Consider the following 17805-nt stretch of genomic DNA (forward strand, 5'->3'; position numbering starts at 1 on the left):
ATTTCGTGATTCTCGTACTGAGGTATGCTAGAAGACTGTGGCGGGGCAATTCTGCTGTTGTCTTCCAAAGGCTCATTGCTTGAAGCTGTATATCGAGCCAGAAGCTCCTCGCAACGAGCAAGTCTAGCTTGCAGCTCCGCGTTAGGACGCCTCCTCTTTCGCACGGGTGCCGGAATACTAGGGCTACATGTTGTCTTGGACTAGGCGAATGGAAAGATCAGCAAGAGCTCGAAGGTAAACAGATAAGAGTTGACAACAAAAAGGCTGTATGGGTCTGTAGATCGGTTGAAAGTTGGGCATTGCCACAAATTAAGGGCATTTTGCAATACAAACCTTGACGCAATTTGCGCACGGATAATTCCGGTCACACTTGACCTTCCGCCGTTGGCATAGCATGCAAGCTAGAGACCGAGGCTGCTTCGCAGAGGCCCTATCCGGAGATGAAGCTGACATCTTGCAAGATGAGCGAGACCGCGGCAGAGGTGGGATGCGGACCGGGGGCCTCGTACAATCCGTTCTGCCGAGAGACAGCGGGGTCGGGTATATAGGAGGTCAAATTGGAGGGCGATTGGGGTTGGCCAGGGGTAGGTAGACCAACATGCGGAATGTCCTGTTCTGAGCGAGCCTTAATTACCTCTTTTTCGAAGCCAGTGCACTCATCCATCACACTTCAGCACAACTGTTAGTGGTGCCAAGATAAGTGAGAAGTTGCTCAGTCCTTCGTAGTGAGACGCCAGTCAGAAGGGGTGGCGAAGCTTAAATCGAAGTCAATGCCTAGCAAAAGCGGCTTGCTCGGCAGCAGCCCCCGGCCCCCCTACCGTTATAATTGACACGTATTCGTAAAGCTCCGACAGCCTGTATTCCGTAGCTAAGGTAAGGTGGCTGCCAACTCTACACGTAAAACACTACCAAATTGGACCGAGGGGTTGATCTGAAATCAGCACGTCCCCTTAGGCGAAATATACCTAAAGAGACTCTTCCCGTACCCAACCCAAGAGTGAACCAAGCCACTTGGCGTTCTCCCCAGCATCTGTAAGAAATCTCGCACAGATCGCGTTCTTTTTCAAACACACATGTAGCGATCAACGTATACTGCCGGACGTCGTTACTCCGAGGGACGAAGTGCATTTGGAGGTGGAGTGTGTGGTAGAAGTAACCCGGTATCTTTCTAAAGCTTGGAGGTAGCTTGGGAAAGATATCGATTCAAAGCGTGTGTCAATTGAGGAAGTGCCAGCTAAGCTAACGCACGGATTCTTTACGTGTATCCATACTACTATTCTGTATTTGACTCCTGTCGGCTGTGTAAACTGAATAGGGTACCCGCTCCTTGGCTAGTAGAGGGTGTAGCGAGGTCGAAATCGCCACTGGAAGATGCCGAGCCAGTAGGGTTAAGTTGTTCGGGTTCCTAAGATGGGCAGTTCTTTGTAAAGAGCTTTGTACTGGCCAACCAAACCGATGACTATGACGGCTTCTTCTTTCTTCGGAAAGCTTTACGCCACCTTTGCGAGATTCATATAATTTCCAGAAATGCTTGTCATATTTACATTGGTGCGCACGATATTCACATTGTACACAAGTACGCTACAGCTGCCAAGGCCCTGAGTGTGTCGAACACTTCTCTTACGTCAAGCTCGCCCACACAGCGGCTTGAGCCATGGTGATTTACTCCGTAGAGCGTCTTCAGTAAAAGTTGAAGTCATCTGATTGGTCTCCAGATTGGACCCGGGATTTCAAACGCGTAACGAAATCTCGAGCTATCTCTGGAAGTACCCCTCCTAGGCCCCCCTACTCAGATATAAGGACCAAGATCAATGTGTCCGTCGCCGTCGAGAAGTTGAAATAAGTTCAGATCTCCAAAACCATGATCCACTTCATTCCTTCCGTCAAGTATGGACAAATCCGGCGTCCTGGGTAATGATGACGAAAGGCTTAAGAAGGATGCGTCTACGTCCGCAAAAGATGGGGAACCGAGTCCAAGGAAAGCAGAGACGGAGTTGTTTGTCTTCGAAACGAGGCTTCGATCCGTACTTGAACTTGAATTCGCATCAGTAGCTGAAGCTTGGATGTTGTGGACACTTTCGGTGCTTTCTCGCGGGACAAGTCCAAAAAGCTGCGAGGAACTTTCAGTACGCTGCACACGTTCTCTGAGTTCCTTCTTTTCCAAGTACTCAAGAGCAGCGTTGAGTAATGATTTTGCAATGAGTGAGTATTGAGAGGCGTGAGCGTCGATCTTTGCAAAATGTTCCAGGACCATTATAGAGTTTCGCGTGTACTTTTCCAATATGCGGCCAAAGGATCCGAGAAGACCTACGCCCAAAATGAGGGATGAGGCAAATAACCAGGACCTTGGCAAAGGAATCAGACAAGTCCAACGGGAATGCACCGGGGGCTTCACTTACACAACTAGAGGCATGTGTCCTGTTAAAACCCCTCTCTCCGCCAGGCCAACTACTATGTCAACCATGAAGCTTGCTGCATCGATACACGCATCGGCAAGTTTTGACTTGCCGGAGATAAGACCCGAAGTCGTCGTTGGCGTCTCGGCAACTCCGTCGGCTAGTCGCTTGTGCAATTCATACATTAGAAAAGGTCGTGAGACCAATATCACCGCTGCGCAGCATCAGTACTAATCCTCTGAGGCGAAATGTTGAACAGACCATAGTAGTAGGAACAAAGGACTTGGCAAGCTCCCGTCGCCTTGCTTGCTTCTTGTCTTGATAAGGTATCAGACACAGCGTCCTTGAGCCTCTGTAACCAACGAATTGACCAGTCCCTTAGCTGTCGTGAGATACCTTCGGTCAATTGATACGAAACCTTCCTTCTCGAGTACACTTCTACGACGATACCTTCAGTGATCAGGAATATCTGCGCAGAAGCATTGAGTATGTCGAATATCTCTTGTCCCTCATCGTCCAGCTCCCTGTAAGGTACAGTGCAGTCCACATCAGATGTTGCAGGTGGCCGGCCCATCGATGTACTCAAGAAGAGATCCAAGACACGCAGGCTCTTCCACAGGCGATCCCTACCAGGCATGAGTGTTAGCCGTTTGATTTGGCAACAGAGAAATCAAGGGGGCTTGTACCGCTGCCTCTGGACGTCGGCGCCAAATCGAGAGTTAATCTCAGTGCGGTGAATCCCAATCGAGTAGGCTGCTCTCACTGCGATACCTGCGAGTTTGCACTCTGCTTAGTATGACTCACGAGACAACCTATTATAATTGGTGATAATTCTCTTGGGCACATACCAAAGAATAGAAATGCCCCATTCATTTGGCATGAAGCGAGCATATAGACAGTAACTAGGATGAATGTCTGGATTGTTGGAACATTGATGTTGCCGCTGAGATTTGCCAGGGCGATGTTGCGTGCATATTCAAAGTAGGAGGATGCAAGGTCTTCCTCGGAAGACTGGTAACCTATGGCAAGAACAAGGTAAAAAGTGGCGGATATTGCGTCTTGTGATTTATGATTCTGTCGAGCCCAGGACTCGATCTCGTTGACGAGCTGTGCATGGCCAAACAGATCGACGACACCACTGGTCTGTAAGACCATGTGTGAATGGTTATCAAACTGGGACACTCCATAGCAAGACAGGCAAGCCTCACCACTTCATGATACTTTACAACAGCACTTGGGATTGTTGTCAGTCGTAGGGCGGGCTCGTCGTTTCCGGAATAATGAGCCGGTGGTCGGAAAGGCGGGTTTTCAGTCTGGTGTGCAAAGACTTGCGGATCGACGCGAGTGTTTACCAATTGCCGGACAGTTTGGAAGAATGACAGAGGCGCACAATCTCCAATGAAAACTTGATGACGTGCAACACATTCAGTTGGAGAATCAAACAAGTGTATTTTGGAAGGGACTTACTTATTTTTCCTTGAGCATCACACAAAAGACGTGCCTCCCGAGGGACCTCCGTCTCTTCTTCGGCCAAGGCCTCGTGTGCCGGGACTGATTGCCGGGGCTCGGACTGAATATCCGGGCCGTTATGCACAGACGGAGACGGCGTTCTCAGAAGGGGGGCCGGCGCTCGTCGCCTCTGCTGCGGAGAGTATCGGCACGTGGAAGGACGTTGACGTCTCAAGCAGTAGCTGCATGGCAACTTGCCGTCACACTTGACTATAACATCGAGGGTTAAAATGGAATTCAGATAGCATTCCACGAACCACAGAATGCGGGTGCGCGGTGAGATTGCATTCGTGCAGGGAACGCACGTTCAGGTGGCTGCAAACCAAAACAATGCCCAAAGTACAATAGCAAACCGGCTCGCGAGAGAAAATCGGGGAGAGAATGGAAATTGTACCTTTCCGGGCCTTACAACTGTCGCAAGCGTTGGCGACTCTTGTGCGGACATAGACGTGCGGCGATGGCTCTCGCCCCGAAACATCTTCCATGGTGCCTCAGCCGTTATTACCTCGTTGCGTTGCTGTGCAGACACACATGCGGAAGAGCGAAGATCGGGACGCGGAGGGAGAAAACTAGCCAGTGCCGAGATGGAAGTTTCCCGAGTGCGGAACTTGCTCGACGCTAGCCACTGTTGGGTAATCTGCTTGGCATCTTTCATCGAAGCACCTGATACAGTACTTCCGAGTTCAGACACGTTGACGGATGCACGGTGTGGTCACGATCCGTCGTAGCCGCTCTGCCACATCCACCCGGAGCCACTTCCAGGAGCCTCAGTCTTTTTGGCCCCCGTGCCTTGTCATCATAGATCCGAGCGTAGGATAATCTCGTGCATGAGGACTACCAACGTCAGTATCACAAGAAACGATGACGTACAAGCCTGTCAGCACGGTGTTCTACCTGCTTGTCGGCTTGGCGGGTGCTGGCATTATGTCCTTGCTCAGCCACGTTGAGATCCGAGATCCGATGTTACCCTTCCGCTCTGCCAGGAAATGGGCCACGGCTGTCACACGGATGTGACTTTCCCAATTTGTGGACCCGGCCTTATGTGAATGGAGCATCAAGGTTACACACGGAAGTTGACACTTCATTCCTCTAGCATTAGTTTAGCACTGAATTATGTAATTTTCCTCCTCCTCGATGGCTCTACTGTTTTGGATATCATCGTTCGTACCCTCATTTGATCACCTCCGCTCCCCCCTCTCTAATTGTCCTGCCTGCAGGGTCTCGTCCCGTGTTTGCTTCAAGAATGGCATTAATGCTGTTCCGCCTGTCCCAGTGAGCTGCTCGTCCTTCAATGAAGATGCGCTTGCCAAATCAACTTTTGCGCCGTTGTGAATCTTCTTGGAAGGAAGCACAATGTAGCGGGTAACAATCTGCAAATGCTTGTTCCGAAACTCCGTCATCGTTCGAATTGCTGCTTGGTATGCATTGTAGAAGTCTTTCTGCTCGACAGTGGAAACCGGTAGCTTTGCAAGCTCCCGGATGCTGCCCATACGGGCAACGTGCTCGAGGAATCGTTTGTGCGGCCCTGGCATGTAACTCCGGACTTCCTCGTGAAATGCGGGCATTCGTGCTTGGCTGGTATTGGCTTTGCTTGCATGTGGGTTGCTATTGCCCTCTGATGTGTGCTCAACCCCCAAAACAATGTCGAGAAATTGGATGAGAGAGCTTTGCCCGTTGCTTCCTCCACGGAGCTGTTGCCACGTACCCCGGCCATTGCCTTCATCATAGAAGACACCTTTCGGCAGACCCGCTGCTGCCATGTTCTTGCTTCCGGCTAAAAACGGGCGAATCTCGTAAAAGAAAACCATTGGGTCGCAATTTTCATACATCCGCTCTAACAAAGCACCGATCTGTCTGATGTTGCCAGACAGTGCTTCTAGTGCTTGCGTAATTGTACCGTAGTTTCTCGTCTTGATGGATTCCAGAGCATTCAGCATATCGGTCATAATCCGAGCACCTTGGGCCTCCATAGCCACTGAGACTAGATAAAACCAAGCTTCGTCCTTTGTGCCGGTGAAAGTGTGCAGAGACTCCAAGGAGTCCAGATCAGTGAAGTCGTTAGTCGTCGATAAGAAATTCCACAAGTTCAGGCCTGCGTAGGTCGCGACAGGCGGAACCTCTAGGTGCTCGGAGACGCGTAAGAGGGGGACAGCTACAGCCGGAGGCAAGATCTTGAATCACTGTTAGAACATTCTCGGCAGAGTCAGATACGAGACACTGCACTAACCTCTTCCGCCTGTTCTTGCCCCCAGATGTAGGCATGCGCCAGAAAGATCAAGATCACATAAGCTCGTCTCCACTCCGACTGACTACGTAACCTGCTCGTCGACAGAAGAGGAAGACTGTTGACATCTCGTCGCAGCTTGCCGGCCTTGAGAAGCTCCGGAAGGTGTTGAACAATTGCTTCCCATGGCGAGTAGTAAGGATCCGGAAGAACTTTGACCGGTGCGTCGGCCGGGAGGAATCCGTTCTTTGTGATGGCGTATTTCTTCATCAACGCAAACACATCTGTCTGTGCCTGTTCTGCGACTATGGGTAGCGCGTGAGGGGACATTTTGACCAAAATCGTATGGCTAGGACACAAAGAAGGAGGTGTGCTTTGATGGAGTTGATATACGTGAACCGTTGAATAGGTTTGGAGGAGATCGATTGACTTGATATGTGTATGGAATCGAAAACATTTCAGTACGAGTCAGAGCTTGTTAAGATGAAGAAATAACTCTCGAATTGGCTGTCCCAAAACCCTTGTCTCCGTGCTGCTTGCCAGTCTGTATCCGCACGTACGCATCTTGCAGAAACACGCCTGTCATCCGATGGTATAAGTGGACCAAGCCGAAACCCGTCGCTTATATGCGGAAGCGCTAGGGCTTTGACGGAAGCGGATGCCGGATGTTGGTGGGGCCGCTCGCGAAGTTTTCGGAATGACGATGTGCTATCTAGCGTCAGATGAGGAGGCGACGGGTACAAAGACATCCAAGGCGCCCTGGTTCTACGGCGAATCGTGTCATATCTGACAGTATCCGAACCATCCAGGAAAATTGACACAGTTTGTCGTACGATCTAAAATGGAGTTTAACGCTTTCGCTGAACAGATTCGTTCTGGGCGCCAGGCCAAGTTTCCTGCCAACGCAAATACCGTCTCGTTTGCGCAGCAGCTCGACGCTCAAGACAAACTTGCGCATTTGCGCAATGACTTTATCATTCCTACCAAAGCCTCTCTTAAGAAGAAGTCTTTGACCGGAACGCTCCCTAGTAGGTCTTGCCAAGACATGATGTCACAATATCTGTTACAGCTCAAATACTAATCGCGCCAAAAGACAATCAGCTTCTCAACGGCCATGCAAACGGGGTCCATGGTACCAACGGAGCGCATTCATCAGCCGAAGATGATGTGACCCCATCAGTCTACTTTTGTGGTAATTCACTGGGAGTTCCGCCCAAAGCGGTCAAAGATTACATCCTTGCTCAGTTGGAGACCTGGGCATCAATTGGGGTGAATGGCCACTTTCAAGGACTCGAGAACTCACCCCTTGTTTGCTGGCAAGACATGGCTGAGGATGTCGCGAAGAAAAGCGCCGCCATTGTCGGCGCCTTACCCGAAGAGGTTGTCATGATGAACACCTTGACAGCAAACTTGCACTTTTTGATGGCCAGCTTTTACCGACCGACGGAGAAGAAGCACAAGATTATCCTTGAATGGAGGCCATTTCCAAGTGATCACGTAAGTCAGATGTAAATACAACCTACTCATATGCTGAACTGACGAAGACAGTATGTGATTGAATCGCAGATCCAGTGGCACGGATTGGATCCGTCCAAGTCGATGGTCCAGATTCAGCCCGATGAAAACTTCTACATCTCCACTGATCTCGTTCTGAAGACCATTGATGAGCATGCTGAGGAGGCAGCCCTCATCTTGCTTCCTGGTATACAATACTACAGTGGCCAACTCTTCGATATGCCTCGGATCACCGAATATGCGCAATCCAAGGGGATTGTTGTCGGGTGGGACTTGGCTCATGCTGCTGGAAACGTCGAGTTACAGCTACACGATTGGAATGTTGACTTTGCGGCCTGGTGTACATACAAGTATCAGAATGCTGGACCCGGGTCAATGGGCGGCGCGTTTGTGCACCAAAGACACGGAAAAGTCGACACCAGCGAGGGCAAGCCCAAGTTCCGCCACAGACTTACCGGCTGGTACGGTGGTGACAAGTCGGTTCGCTTCAATATGGATAACAACTTCCTCCCTACCGTTGGCGCTGGTGGTTTCCAGGTCTCAAATCCCTCAGCCATTGATCTGGCCTCACTCTCGGGTGCACTCTCGGTTTTCAGCAAGACCTCCATGGCTGACTTACGAACGAAGTCCTTGGTGCTTACTGCGTATGCGGAGCATCTTCTTGATGGCATCTTGGCAGACGACACTGGTAGCGAACCGTCATTCAGAGTTCTTACGCCAAGAAACGCTCACGAGAGAGGCGCTCAGCTGAGTGTTTTGCTCAAGGACGGCCTACTGGAACATGTCGTGGAAGCTTTTGTTGACGAAGGAATCGTCTGCGACAAGCGCAAACCAGGAGTTATCCGTGTTGCGCCAGTGCCATTGTATTGCACCTTCCAAGATGTATGGAAGTTTATGGATACTTTGAGAAAGGCCATTGCTTGAAGGGTCTTTATCAAAAGCTCTGGGACGATGACGAGTCTCTATGTTAATCAATATTAAATGTTCATTGTATACATTGAATAAATTACGCATGAAAGGATGCTGGTCTGTGACATGTCCCGTTGCCCCCAGGCACCGCTGAAGTTACTATTACGAATTCGTAGACCCGGCTCGTTGTGACTAACCATCGAACTGAGACTCAATTATTTGAAATCATAAATGTGGGACATCAATGCTCTGCAGGAGCATTGTCACTAAGCTGAACAAGCCTTCGCCGAGTATGAAGCCCGTAGCCGTGGAAATAAGGCGTGATTCCTTCTCTCGACCCCAGTGACGAAGAATATGATAATGAATCAAACCCCCAATCCCTTGTGCCAATATCATTTCAGGCATAATGTACATGCCTGTATTGTCAGTTAATCTCAAATGCCACGTAATTTCCGCAGCTCGACGTACCTGCAGCTAATGCAACACTAGACGGTATCCAAGTGGACCAGCGACTGAGACGCTTGCAATCTTTCAAAATCTTAAATATGGCACCAAAAGCTGATGCAACTACGCCAAATGCAAGTAGCCCAGGCGGCATGCCTCGGCCATATACGAGCCGAGCTGTTGATATCAAGATATGCGCCGATGGCATATGTTGTTGTTGTTGTTGTTGTTGTATTTAACGCCGTGGCGGCCGGGCTAGAGCCCTTACCGCAGACCTCCCGAAGGGTATATGGCGTGGAGGGCCGTGAGCCAAGGCTACCTACTCTACAGTACGTCGTCTCTTTACATCGTCCTCCAAATCATGCCTTGTGGCCACTACGCGTTCTGTCTGTCCCCGGTTCCCGCTGGTGCCCCAGTTTCATTCTTTCCCAAATCGTCCCTTGGAATCGGGAGGTTCTTTGTAGTCCGCACTCACATCTACGTAGGTGTGGATGCTGCTACCGCAGACAGATCTTCTGGAAGAAGTCCGTCACGCGGAGAAAGGCCTCGAAGCCTCGTGGGTCGGTGATTAATCTCTTGAAGTAGGCCTCGAGAGATCCCATAGGGCCTATGGGCTCGGGCATACTGCGAGAGTGGAGGGTCGGCCACCGTTGCCTCCTCGCCAGCGTTAGTCGACAGTAGACCAGGTGGTCCACGTCTTTCGCCTCTCCACAAGAGCACATCATTAGAGCGTCGTCGTGGTTGAAACGTCGGTGATATTGCTCGAAGTCCCCGTGACCCGATCGTGCCGCCAGCAGGTGATGTAACGTAGCCCGCGGCAAGGCCAGTTCAGGAGGGCTGGACAGAGCTGCCTCAAGCCCCAAGTCCGCGTACCGCGGCCTTCGCTCTTTATACCACCATCTCCTGTGCTGGCTTTGTAATTTTTCCCTTGCAAGCCGCTTGATGCCCGCTAGTGTTGCCATTTGACCCATCCGCGCCGGCAGTGTCGTTCCTTCTTTGGCCAGCCGGTCCGCGGCCTCGTTTCCTTCGATGCCCTGGTGTCCCGGGGACCAGTGCGTCCGTATATCAAATATCCTGGCCGCTTCTTGGATTTCGAGGAACGCGTCTTGTGACGAGTCCGGCGCCTTGCCGCGGATGCCTTGTATAACGCTGGTGTTGTCGATACATATGTGGATTGGATGACCGCGATTGGTGAGCAGAGCCCTTCTGAGGCCGGTTCGCGCCCCTTCGACCTCGGCGTCGAACACTTCTGCTAGTCCGAGTCGGCCGCACCCTTGTGCTATGCGTTTGGAGTCTCGGTAGATGACGAAGCCGTACCCCACGGCTCCGTTCGTCGCCCTGGAGCCGTCCGAGAAGACGATCATATGGCTTTCCGGTACTGTCTTTAGCCAGCGCTCGAAAGCTTTCGCAGCCTCTTCTTTGCATTGAACTACTATCTGATCCTGTGAGCTTGGCAGGTACTGTGATTGAAGGAACGCTGGTCTTCCGCATCTTGGCAGAAGTTCAGCCGTCCGTTGTAGTCTCGTCTGTTGCTGTCCCTGCTGGGAGAGCCGCGCGACTAGCGGGTGTCGGCGATCAATCCTCTGTAGTCGGACTGCGGCCCGTAAGCGGACGCCCTCTAAGGCGACTTTGGCTGACGGTAAGCCGGCGTCTCGGAGGAGGCTACTGGTTGGCGTTGTCCTCCAGACAGGCAGAACGGCCCTTGCTGCCGCTGTAATGACGCTGTCGATCTTCTGCACGAGCCCCTTTTGGCCTGTGTTGACGGGTCTTCCTTGGAGAGGCGGATTCGTGTCTGTCTCCGCTTGGCGTCTCGAAGCCGGCTTCGTGATACCTGCGTACCATGTTTCGGCGCCGAAGAGCGCGATCGGCAGTACGCAGGAGACGACGGCTTTTCGCACGGCGGCCGCTGGGAGTCCCCTCTTTGTGTTCGTAAGCTGTCTCAGATGTTGAGCTGCCCTCTTTGCTGCAGCTACTTTTGCGTCGACATGGTGCCGGAAGGACAGTCTCTTGTCGAACCAGACACCCAGCCAGCGTACAGGTTTCGTCGAGGCCTTGACCACCAAATCCCCCGCCCGGACCTCTGGCAGCTCCGCTGGCTGGCCGTGCTTCCTAGTAAAGTGGATGACCTCGCACTTGCTCGGGTCAAAGGAGACCTTGTTCTCCAAGCCCCATCTGAGAATGCCGGCTGCGCTTCGGTTGAGTATTGCGACGTTGCTCTCCAGGGAGGGGCTGATGGCCAGAGTGGCGATGTCGTCCGCGTACCCGAATCGCGCGTTCGGGTCGTCTTCAAGTATCTCTGCGATGTAGAGCAGAAAGGCAATGGGAGATAGTGGTGACCCCTGAGGCAGCCCGCATGACAGCGGGAAGTACTCCGTTGTGCTTTCTTCCAGTCGGACTCTAGCGGTGCGGTTGCAGCAGAAGCTAAAGATCAGTCTGGTCAGGCCATGTGGCCATCCCTGCTGACGCAGTCTAATGACGAGCCGGTTCCGAAGGACGGAGTCGAACGCCCCTTTTACGTCCATAGTCAGAAGTGTCGCCGTGAGTCCTTTTAGGAGGGCCATCTCGATGTCGTGGGTGAGGCAGGTCGTCAGATCGACGGCTGACCTGCCTTGTAGAGCCCCGATCTGTTGCGGACTGATGATGCGCTCGACAATCGCCAGGGACGCCATCCTTCTGGCTATCAGTCGCTCTAGTCCCTTGCCCAGGCACGAGAGGAGCGCGATCGGCCGCCAGGACCCGGGCTTGGAGGCATCCCTGCCGGCCTTCTGGATCATGACCACCTCAGCTCTGCGGAAGGGCAGAGGAAAGTGGCCGGCCCGCATACAGGACTGGAATAGCTGCCTGACCGGTTCCGAGATGACATCCCAGCATGCCTGGAGGAGGCGTGTTGTGATGCCGTCCACACCAGGGGTCGTTGTCTTTGTTAAGGTGGCCGTCTTCACTTCTTCTCCGCTAACATTGTCCTGCCAAGTAATCGCTCGCCTCGGGACGACGGGTACGTCAAACGGGTCACCCGGTGCGTCATCTTCCGCACTAGCGCCGATGGCATAGGAAAGTCTTTAGACGGAAAACTGAGTATGCTGGTGTAAAGTCGGTAAACCAGCATCGATATAGCGGATCCCACCAGTGACCCGATCAGTTGGCCATAGAAAAGAGACATCGGTAGCGCATTGACAAGATGTCCCATTTTGAACTCGTCCATCATCTCTGCCGCTTGCCATACACTGGCTTCAACAACACCAGCAACGGCCAAGCTGAGTAAAATGGCGTTTGGATTTGCTGAAGGTATCAGGAAGGCGAACAGAAATTGCGGAATTTTGGCTGTGATATGCCCGAAGCGTTAAGCCGAATTCTTCTGCAGGAACAGATACCACATACCAATATAGGCCGCGCCGCCAGTTCCCGTTTCTCCGTAACAGCGAATGTTAACATGACTTAGCGGTAAAATTGTGAATACCGCCAGTAGTAAGGCTAGTACGGGAACTGAAGAACCAAAAAGTACGACCATAGAAGCGAAGCATAAGAGCAGGCCAGTTAGGATCCAGATCAGATAGACTTTGGTCGTTAATTTGTCGTCCCGATAATCTAGAGACCCAACTTGAGGCGTTATTTCAGGCCGTAATGGGCCTCTGATAAGAGGCTGTGTATCCTCATCGTCATCAAAGTGGTAATTTCCTTTCCAATATGTCGAAAGTTCTACTAGATTTGGTATAGCGTAGACATTGAAGGAACGTAGAAGCATTGTCGAAAGAGTGACGGCTGTATCGCCTAAAATCAGTGCAACTGCAATCCACATGATCCAACCTCTTGAACCTGTTTCCCAGTCGGATACAGAGCCTGGGGCCCATCCATTGAGCCTGGATAGAGGTGAAAGTATTCCCCATCCAATCAAGCATCCAACGACGATCCAAAGGGTAGTGATTGGGGGTACAATCAAGCCGATAGAGACATAGCCAGGGGATGTTGAAAGGGAAAAGAGCCATTCTTGAGCAAGATAATTGCCGAAGATATTTATGGTGCGTATTTGCGGAATAAAATATGCAGTAAGAGACTGCGTTAGAGGTCAGCAAGGCGGAAGGGCGGTCCAAGAAAATCAACGCTCACGTAAAGTGCCGCGAACAAGAAAGTGACGAGAATGAGTTTGTTATTCTGACTCCAACCATGTTGTAGGAGGCTATCGTCAGTATCAACTGAATCTTCTACAATTGATTGCTTTTGCTTGTCGTTGACACTTTCCAAATCATTCTGAGCGCGGAGAATTCGATGTGCAATGTCAGCATCCCGGTGCAGCGATCCAATCATGGCTGCCGACGATGTTCCAAATGGAAATGGCAAAGGCTCTTGGACAAGAAACCGTTTCCGCAATGGTAAAGTCACAGCAACGCCCAGGATGCTGACACCAATGGACCAAACACAGAGTTGAGCCCAATCAAGGTGGAAAGGGCCATTTTCTGATTCGTTCGTGAGAAACTCCATGGCTGGTAAAATTCCGACAGATCCGATCGTGAAAGGCATCAAGCCCAATGAGCTCGCAATCACTACCATTGTCGCATGTTCTTGGGGAGTAAATGGAAATGCCAAATGGTCTTGGATTGTTTTAAAGAAGGCAAAGCCCAATATGGTTGAAGGCAGGCTCATGATGGCCAGGAAACCAGTGCGAAGACCGAAATACGTGTTGGAGAGGCATATTAAAATGCCGACTATGATGCCGACGACCGTGGACCTGAGAGTAAGAGAAGAAGCGGAATGTGCCGCTTCCTGTTGCCTTGGCCTCGGGTCAGAAGCTCTGCGGTGTCGTGGGCTGACCGCTTCGATGTCTCGAGGTCTAGACATTGTCAATTTCCCAAACTGCGGACGGAAACCCAAGCGAGCTTTCGAATCGACAAAAAGTGTGAGAAGATCAAATTGAGAAGATCAAATAGTTATCGACCGTGAATATATGAGAAGTATGTAGAGGCCTCTTATTCCAGGCTCTATGGAAACATGATCACATGCACAAAATCCATTCCCATTTCGCACTGATGCATCGGAAGTGAACTGGGGGTTGTGTGTGGTGACACTGAGCCTACGTCATCGATATTCTCACATCATCCAGCATGGCCACCCCGCGTTACCTACTCGTGTTCTGCGGCATTCAACTCTGAACAGCCAAGCGGAACGATTTCAGAAATTCGTGTTTCTGGAGGAAATCACTTGTTAGGGCGGAAGTAATTACCCAACAGAGAGTGCATGATTTTCTGATGGCACGTGAGTTGCAACGCTGCAATGGTGTGCAGACTTCACTATATCACACTGGGTGACTAGCCTTGCCGTCAGCAACAGCATCGGATGGCTAAATGAGGTGGGAAGCTCGAGAACAATTGCACGTACATTGTTTTTCGTTTACATTCATGACCTCGTTTATCTACAATATAGTAGGTAGACGAGCCAAAAGTATAGACAAATCGTATCCCATCCATTTACCCCTCAGTACGGATCCCTTGATCACTGCTTTCGAGCCCACAGAGTCGACACTTGCCCCTCGAAGCCCCTACATGTCCCAAAACCTTCGTCTTTCGCGGGAAACTTGACGATGCTAGCTAAAATGTGTAACTTAAGTAGCAGGATCAACCTCTGGCTCGTTATTCGTAGCCTCCGACTCGACCGTACCGCCCTTTCCCTTCATACTTCAATGTTTTCTTCCTGATCATCATCTGCGGCATTGGATAACCAGGTTGCCCATTTTGACATGATTTTCTTGAAATCAGCTTCGAAGGAAGAGGTGAAATCTGAAGAGGATCTTGCTTGCAGTTCCCATATCGTCACGCTCTACCCCGGCATCATATTATTCCCAACACGGTCATCAGTGTCTTGAAAGCTTTGTCAAAATGGGTTCTGCGTTGCACTTACCAACTCACCTTCTCGCTTTCAGACTACCTAGCAGCGACGTTGAACAAAGGCGTCAATCCTCAATTGGCATTTGCTACCTTACTTACTTTTTAAAATCCCCGTAGCTGCCTGCACGTCAAACCAGGTAACATGTCAAAAGCCCATGGCTTGATCCGCATAGTTCAGCCCCCAGAAGCCTAAATGTGAAACTCTCATCGACAGCAATAGGTACATATTAATCCCCGAACTGCGTGCACACCTTTGCGGGTTCCCCCGACCTAGCGGGGGTTGGGCCGCGTCTAACAATGCATGACAGGTCGCTCGGAGCAGATCAGAGCCAATCAGCGAGCTCCAGCTAAATTCAAGAACACAATCCGCTTTGAGAGCCTCCAGACGGAATGCCATAGACTGTTGTGGCTTGCTGTCTTTGTACGCGGTTGGAGGGTCAGCAGAGCATGTTCCACCTATCATCGACCCCGCCAAAGTTCCGCAGGATCTCGATGAACCTGTCTGGGCATAGCGCAAAGCGCGTCTTGGTCAGACGACACAAACATGTGACGTCACCTAGATGGTTACGTTTCGAATATTAATGCAACTGCTCTCCCACGTGAATAGACCGCTGTGACATCTTTCTGTCTTGTTATCAAAGTCCCGCCACTGTTAACCACAACACTCCTCCACTCAAATCACGTCCCGCCCCACCAAACATCTGTCTTATTTGACTATACACAACCCTCCGCGAATAAACGAAATCACGATGCAAAACGCCGTATTCGCCAAGTTTCTTCTGCAGCTGTGCTTCGCGCTTCTGGCCGTCGCCGCTCCCGCATCCGATCCTACTGTCGGCGCCGCAGCTCACGGCAACACCTGGCAGTATGGCACTGGTGGCGGCATCCTTGGTTTCATAGTCCTCGTGTTGGATATCATCGTGTTCCGTGAGTCCACTCCCAAAGCAATTCCCTAAGTTCTCCCTTTATCTAGGTCCTCGTTCGCCCGTACTGAATTACGTTCTTTTGCTAACAATGCTTTCTGCTTAGTTGAGGTTCTCAAGTCTGATCGACCTGTCAGCCATAAGGTTCTCTGGTGCCTAGTCGTCTTTCTTTTCCCGATTGTCGGCATGGTTATCTACTGGCTTTTCTCGAACCGCGCCGCCCACAACTCTCGCTCTGGATACGAGGCCGTCGCATAAGCGATGTTTTGATTAATACTTTTTCTCAGGGGGGTTCTGTTCAAGAGACCGGGACAAGACAAATGCAAAATCGCCATCGTGCGGATTGCTTGCGCTGGTCACGTCACTGCATGTCAACATGCCTGTGTCGATCACTTCCGGTCGACTGGGGTCGCGGATATTCTGGCGGCTGATGATTTATCTCTTGAGCATAGCCGTCAATATGTTTTGTAGGCAAGTAGTGAGTGCTTGCTAACTCGCGGCGTATATATGTGCTATCTGTCAGAATCTGTGAATCTGTAAAATGGTAGAATTAAGTCTGAGGAACACTCCTATTCCCAGGTAATTCTTCTCTGCTCCATCAGATGACTTGGAAAGTTCATATCCAGTCAGGAAGCTGAAAACTCGGTCACCCATGAATATTTACTGGGGGTGGTGGGATGAGTGGGGATTGCATCTGCCGCGCGGGGTCCACCACAAACGTCGGGTATGCCTGAGTTGCTCAGCAGGACGGATCATAGTTAAACCACGTGACCAACTTACCAAGTTTCCCAGACCGCTTACTAGCTAGAGCTTCTCTGTGCCTCGGCCTTCGCGTCTCATTTTCGTTTCGCACATGGTCGAGCTCAGACCTTGTCGCCAAAAACACTACTTGAACATAGGATGAGCGCCCAATTTACCAATGTCTGGATGGACCTGAAACGGAAGTGGCCATGTTATCTGTTGTTTCGGACTTATGAAACGCGCGATTATGTGATAACCCCTATGCTGTTTTGCCCGTCTAGGGTAGACTCAAAATCTCGCCAAAACCGCGTCTTCGCAACCTCGCAACTCAGCAGCGATCACTTAACCGACGGAGTGGTAGCCCTCGAGAACTATAGACGTGCCCTACCGTGTACGAGCCCGCAGGATTAGGCACGATGGAGACAAAACAGGAGGACCATGAGCCTTTTCTCGGCTTTCGAGACGACCCCAACAAGCGAATCTCCAACGAACACGAAGAGATGGACAATGACAGCTCCCGCCGACGACAACAACAAGCTTTGAGAACATCACGCCCTGGCCGACTTCTTCGAGACGTGCTCGTCTGCCTCGCAACATCTCTTTTATGGGTCGCAGCGTTCTACCTTCTGGTGCCCAAATCTCTGAACAGACACACGGGCGGCAACGTTACCGAAGGAGAAGGCGGGGGGGACCGGACTCCAACGTCCAGTGATTACATCGCTGCTTTTCACAATGTCACTACCAATGCCGAATTCATCTCTTGCGGAAATTCCACAGTTGAGGCGAAAAAGATGAATTGCAAGTACGATACTTTGTTAAACTATTGGGTTCCGTCACAATGCTACGATCGGGAGTTCGAAACGGAATACAAGGATGACGATAGCTGGAATGCATTCGCGGAGTATGTTAATGAATGATCAAACCGATAGGAATTATATTCAGACTAACGATCATGCTATAGCCAAAACTTAACACAACCCATAGCTGCGGAAGCAATGGGTGACCAAGAAGTTTACTATACTTCAATTCGAGACCATCTCAATCACTGTTCAATGCTATGGAAAAAACAATTCTGGACTCTTTTCGAGGAACGAACAGTATTTGATGCAATAATTGTCAACTCGTTCCATACGGAGCATTGTGCCGACTTTCTCAAAGATATCTACGGATCAAACCGAACCGAGGCGACGCTTGTTAGGGTTGGATTCTCAGGGTGCTGGGTTCGAAGTAATAGCAAGGAGGTCTAGCAGAACAAAAGCAAGAAGGAG

At 50.9% G+C, this 17805-nt stretch overlaps 7 protein-coding genes across 7 annotated transcripts; 3 read left to right on the forward strand and 4 right to left on the reverse strand.

Moving 5' to 3' along the window:
- Positions 1-1293: 1293 nt before the first annotated feature.
- Positions 1294-4539, reverse strand: BDP55DRAFT_680469 (fungal-specific transcription factor domain-containing protein). Its single transcript, XM_060576109.1, has 8 exons — positions 4300-4539; positions 3864-4115; positions 3605-3801; positions 3245-3539; positions 3083-3167; positions 2658-3022; positions 2400-2610; positions 1294-2345 (listed from the first exon to the last, which is right to left on the reverse strand). The coding sequence occupies exons 1-8, from the start codon at positions 4388-4390 to the stop codon at positions 1790-1792; spliced, it is 2052 nt and encodes a 683-aa protein (XP_060423886.1). The 5' UTR covers positions 4391-4539; the 3' UTR covers positions 1294-1789.
- A 441-nt stretch (positions 4540-4980) lies between these two features.
- On the reverse strand, positions 4981-6698 carry BDP55DRAFT_592732 (indoleamine 2,3-dioxygenase). Its single transcript, XM_060570941.1, has 2 exons — positions 6133-6698; positions 4981-6076 (listed from the first exon to the last, which is right to left on the reverse strand). The coding sequence occupies exons 1-2, from the start codon at positions 6457-6459 to the stop codon at positions 5084-5086; spliced, it is 1320 nt and encodes a 439-aa protein (XP_060423887.1). The 5' UTR covers positions 6460-6698; the 3' UTR covers positions 4981-5083.
- A 177-nt stretch (positions 6699-6875) lies between these two features.
- Positions 6876-8666, forward strand: BDP55DRAFT_620513 (kynureninase 2). Its single transcript, XM_060571332.1, has 3 exons — positions 6876-7157; positions 7223-7626; positions 7678-8666. Exons 1-3 carry the CDS (start codon positions 6971-6973, stop codon positions 8566-8568), a joined length of 1482 nt encoding a protein of 493 aa, XP_060423888.1. The 5' UTR covers positions 6876-6970; the 3' UTR covers positions 8569-8666.
- On the reverse strand, positions 8667-9287 carry BDP55DRAFT_680480 (uncharacterized protein). The gene is made up of 2 exons (XM_060576110.1): positions 9022-9287; positions 8667-8969 (listed from the first exon to the last, which is right to left on the reverse strand). Exons 1-2 carry the CDS (start codon positions 9203-9205, stop codon positions 8779-8781), a joined length of 375 nt encoding a protein of 124 aa, XP_060423889.1. The 5' UTR covers positions 9206-9287; the 3' UTR covers positions 8667-8778.
- Positions 9288-11957: 2670 nt separating this feature from the next.
- On the reverse strand, positions 11958-14139 carry BDP55DRAFT_680489 (OPT oligopeptide transporter protein-domain-containing protein). Its single transcript, XM_060576111.1, has 2 exons — positions 13102-14139; positions 11958-13048 (listed from the first exon to the last, which is right to left on the reverse strand). The coding sequence occupies exons 1-2, from the start codon at positions 13828-13830 to the stop codon at positions 12338-12340; spliced, it is 1440 nt and encodes a 479-aa protein (XP_060423890.1). The 5' UTR covers positions 13831-14139; the 3' UTR covers positions 11958-12337.
- Positions 14140-15622: 1483 nt separating this feature from the next.
- Positions 15623-16054, forward strand: BDP55DRAFT_733476 (uncharacterized protein; the record flags this gene model as incomplete). Its single annotated transcript, XM_060580092.1, has 2 exons — positions 15623-15800; positions 15903-16054. The coding sequence occupies 2 exons, from the start codon at positions 15623-15625 to the stop codon at positions 16052-16054; spliced, it is 330 nt and encodes a 109-aa protein (XP_060423891.1).
- An 899-nt stretch (positions 16055-16953) lies between these two features.
- Positions 16954-17784, forward strand: BDP55DRAFT_563677 (uncharacterized protein; the record flags this gene model as incomplete). Its single annotated transcript, XM_060570266.1, has 2 exons — positions 16954-17438; positions 17499-17784. 2 exons carry the CDS (start codon positions 16954-16956, stop codon positions 17782-17784), a joined length of 771 nt encoding a protein of 256 aa, XP_060423892.1.
- Between the last annotated feature and the right edge of the window lie 21 nt (positions 17785-17805).

Source organism: Colletotrichum godetiae (genome assembly GCF_030913485.1).
Source record: "Colletotrichum godetiae strain CBS 193.32 chromosome Unknown BDP55scaffold_64, whole genome shotgun sequence".
Taxonomy (NCBI): domain Eukaryota; kingdom Fungi; phylum Ascomycota; class Sordariomycetes; order Glomerellales; family Glomerellaceae; genus Colletotrichum; species Colletotrichum godetiae.

Coding starts and splice junctions, on each gene's coding strand:
- BDP55DRAFT_592732 (XM_060570941.1), bottom strand. CDS start 6,459: ATGTCCCCTCACGCGCTACCCATAGTCGCAGAACAGGCACAGACAGAT. Junction 6,077..6,132: donor GGCAAGAACAGGCGGAAGAG/GTTAGTGCAGTG, acceptor CAGTGATTCAAG/ATCTTGCCTCCGGCTGTAGC.
- BDP55DRAFT_680469 (XM_060576109.1), bottom strand. CDS start 4,390: ATGGAAGATGTTTCGGGGCGAGAGCCATCGCCGCACGTCTATGTCCGC. Junction 3,802..3,863: donor TGATGCTCAAGGAAAAATAA/GTAAGTCCCTTC, acceptor CACGTCATCAAG/TTTTCATTGGAGATTGTGCG. Junction 2,346..2,399: donor GGACACATGCCTCTAGTTGT/GTAAGTGAAGCC, acceptor TCCTTTGCCAAG/GTCCTGGTTATTTGCCTCAT.
- BDP55DRAFT_620513 (XM_060571332.1), top strand. CDS start 6,971: ATGGAGTTTAACGCTTTCGCTGAACAGATTCGTTCTGGGCGCCAGGCC. Junction 7,158..7,222: donor TTTGACCGGAACGCTCCCTA/GTAGGTCTTGCC, acceptor TCGCGCCAAAAG/ACAATCAGCTTCTCAACGGC. Junction 7,627..7,677: donor GGCCATTTCCAAGTGATCAC/GTAAGTCAGATG, acceptor TGACGAAGACAG/TATGTGATTGAATCGCAGAT.
- BDP55DRAFT_680489 (XM_060576111.1), bottom strand. CDS start 13,830: ATGTCTAGACCTCGAGACATCGAAGCGGTCAGCCCACGACACCGCAGA. Junction 13,049..13,101: donor TCTTGTTCGCGGCACTTTAC/GTGAGCGTTGAT, acceptor CCTCTAACGCAG/TCTCTTACTGCATATTTTAT.
- BDP55DRAFT_680480 (XM_060576110.1), bottom strand. CDS start 9,205: ATGCCATCGGCGCATATCTTGATATCAACAGCTCGGCTCGTATATGGC. Junction 8,970..9,021: donor TAGTGTTGCATTAGCTGCAG/GTACGTCGAGCT, acceptor CTGACAATACAG/GCATGTACATTATGCCTGAA.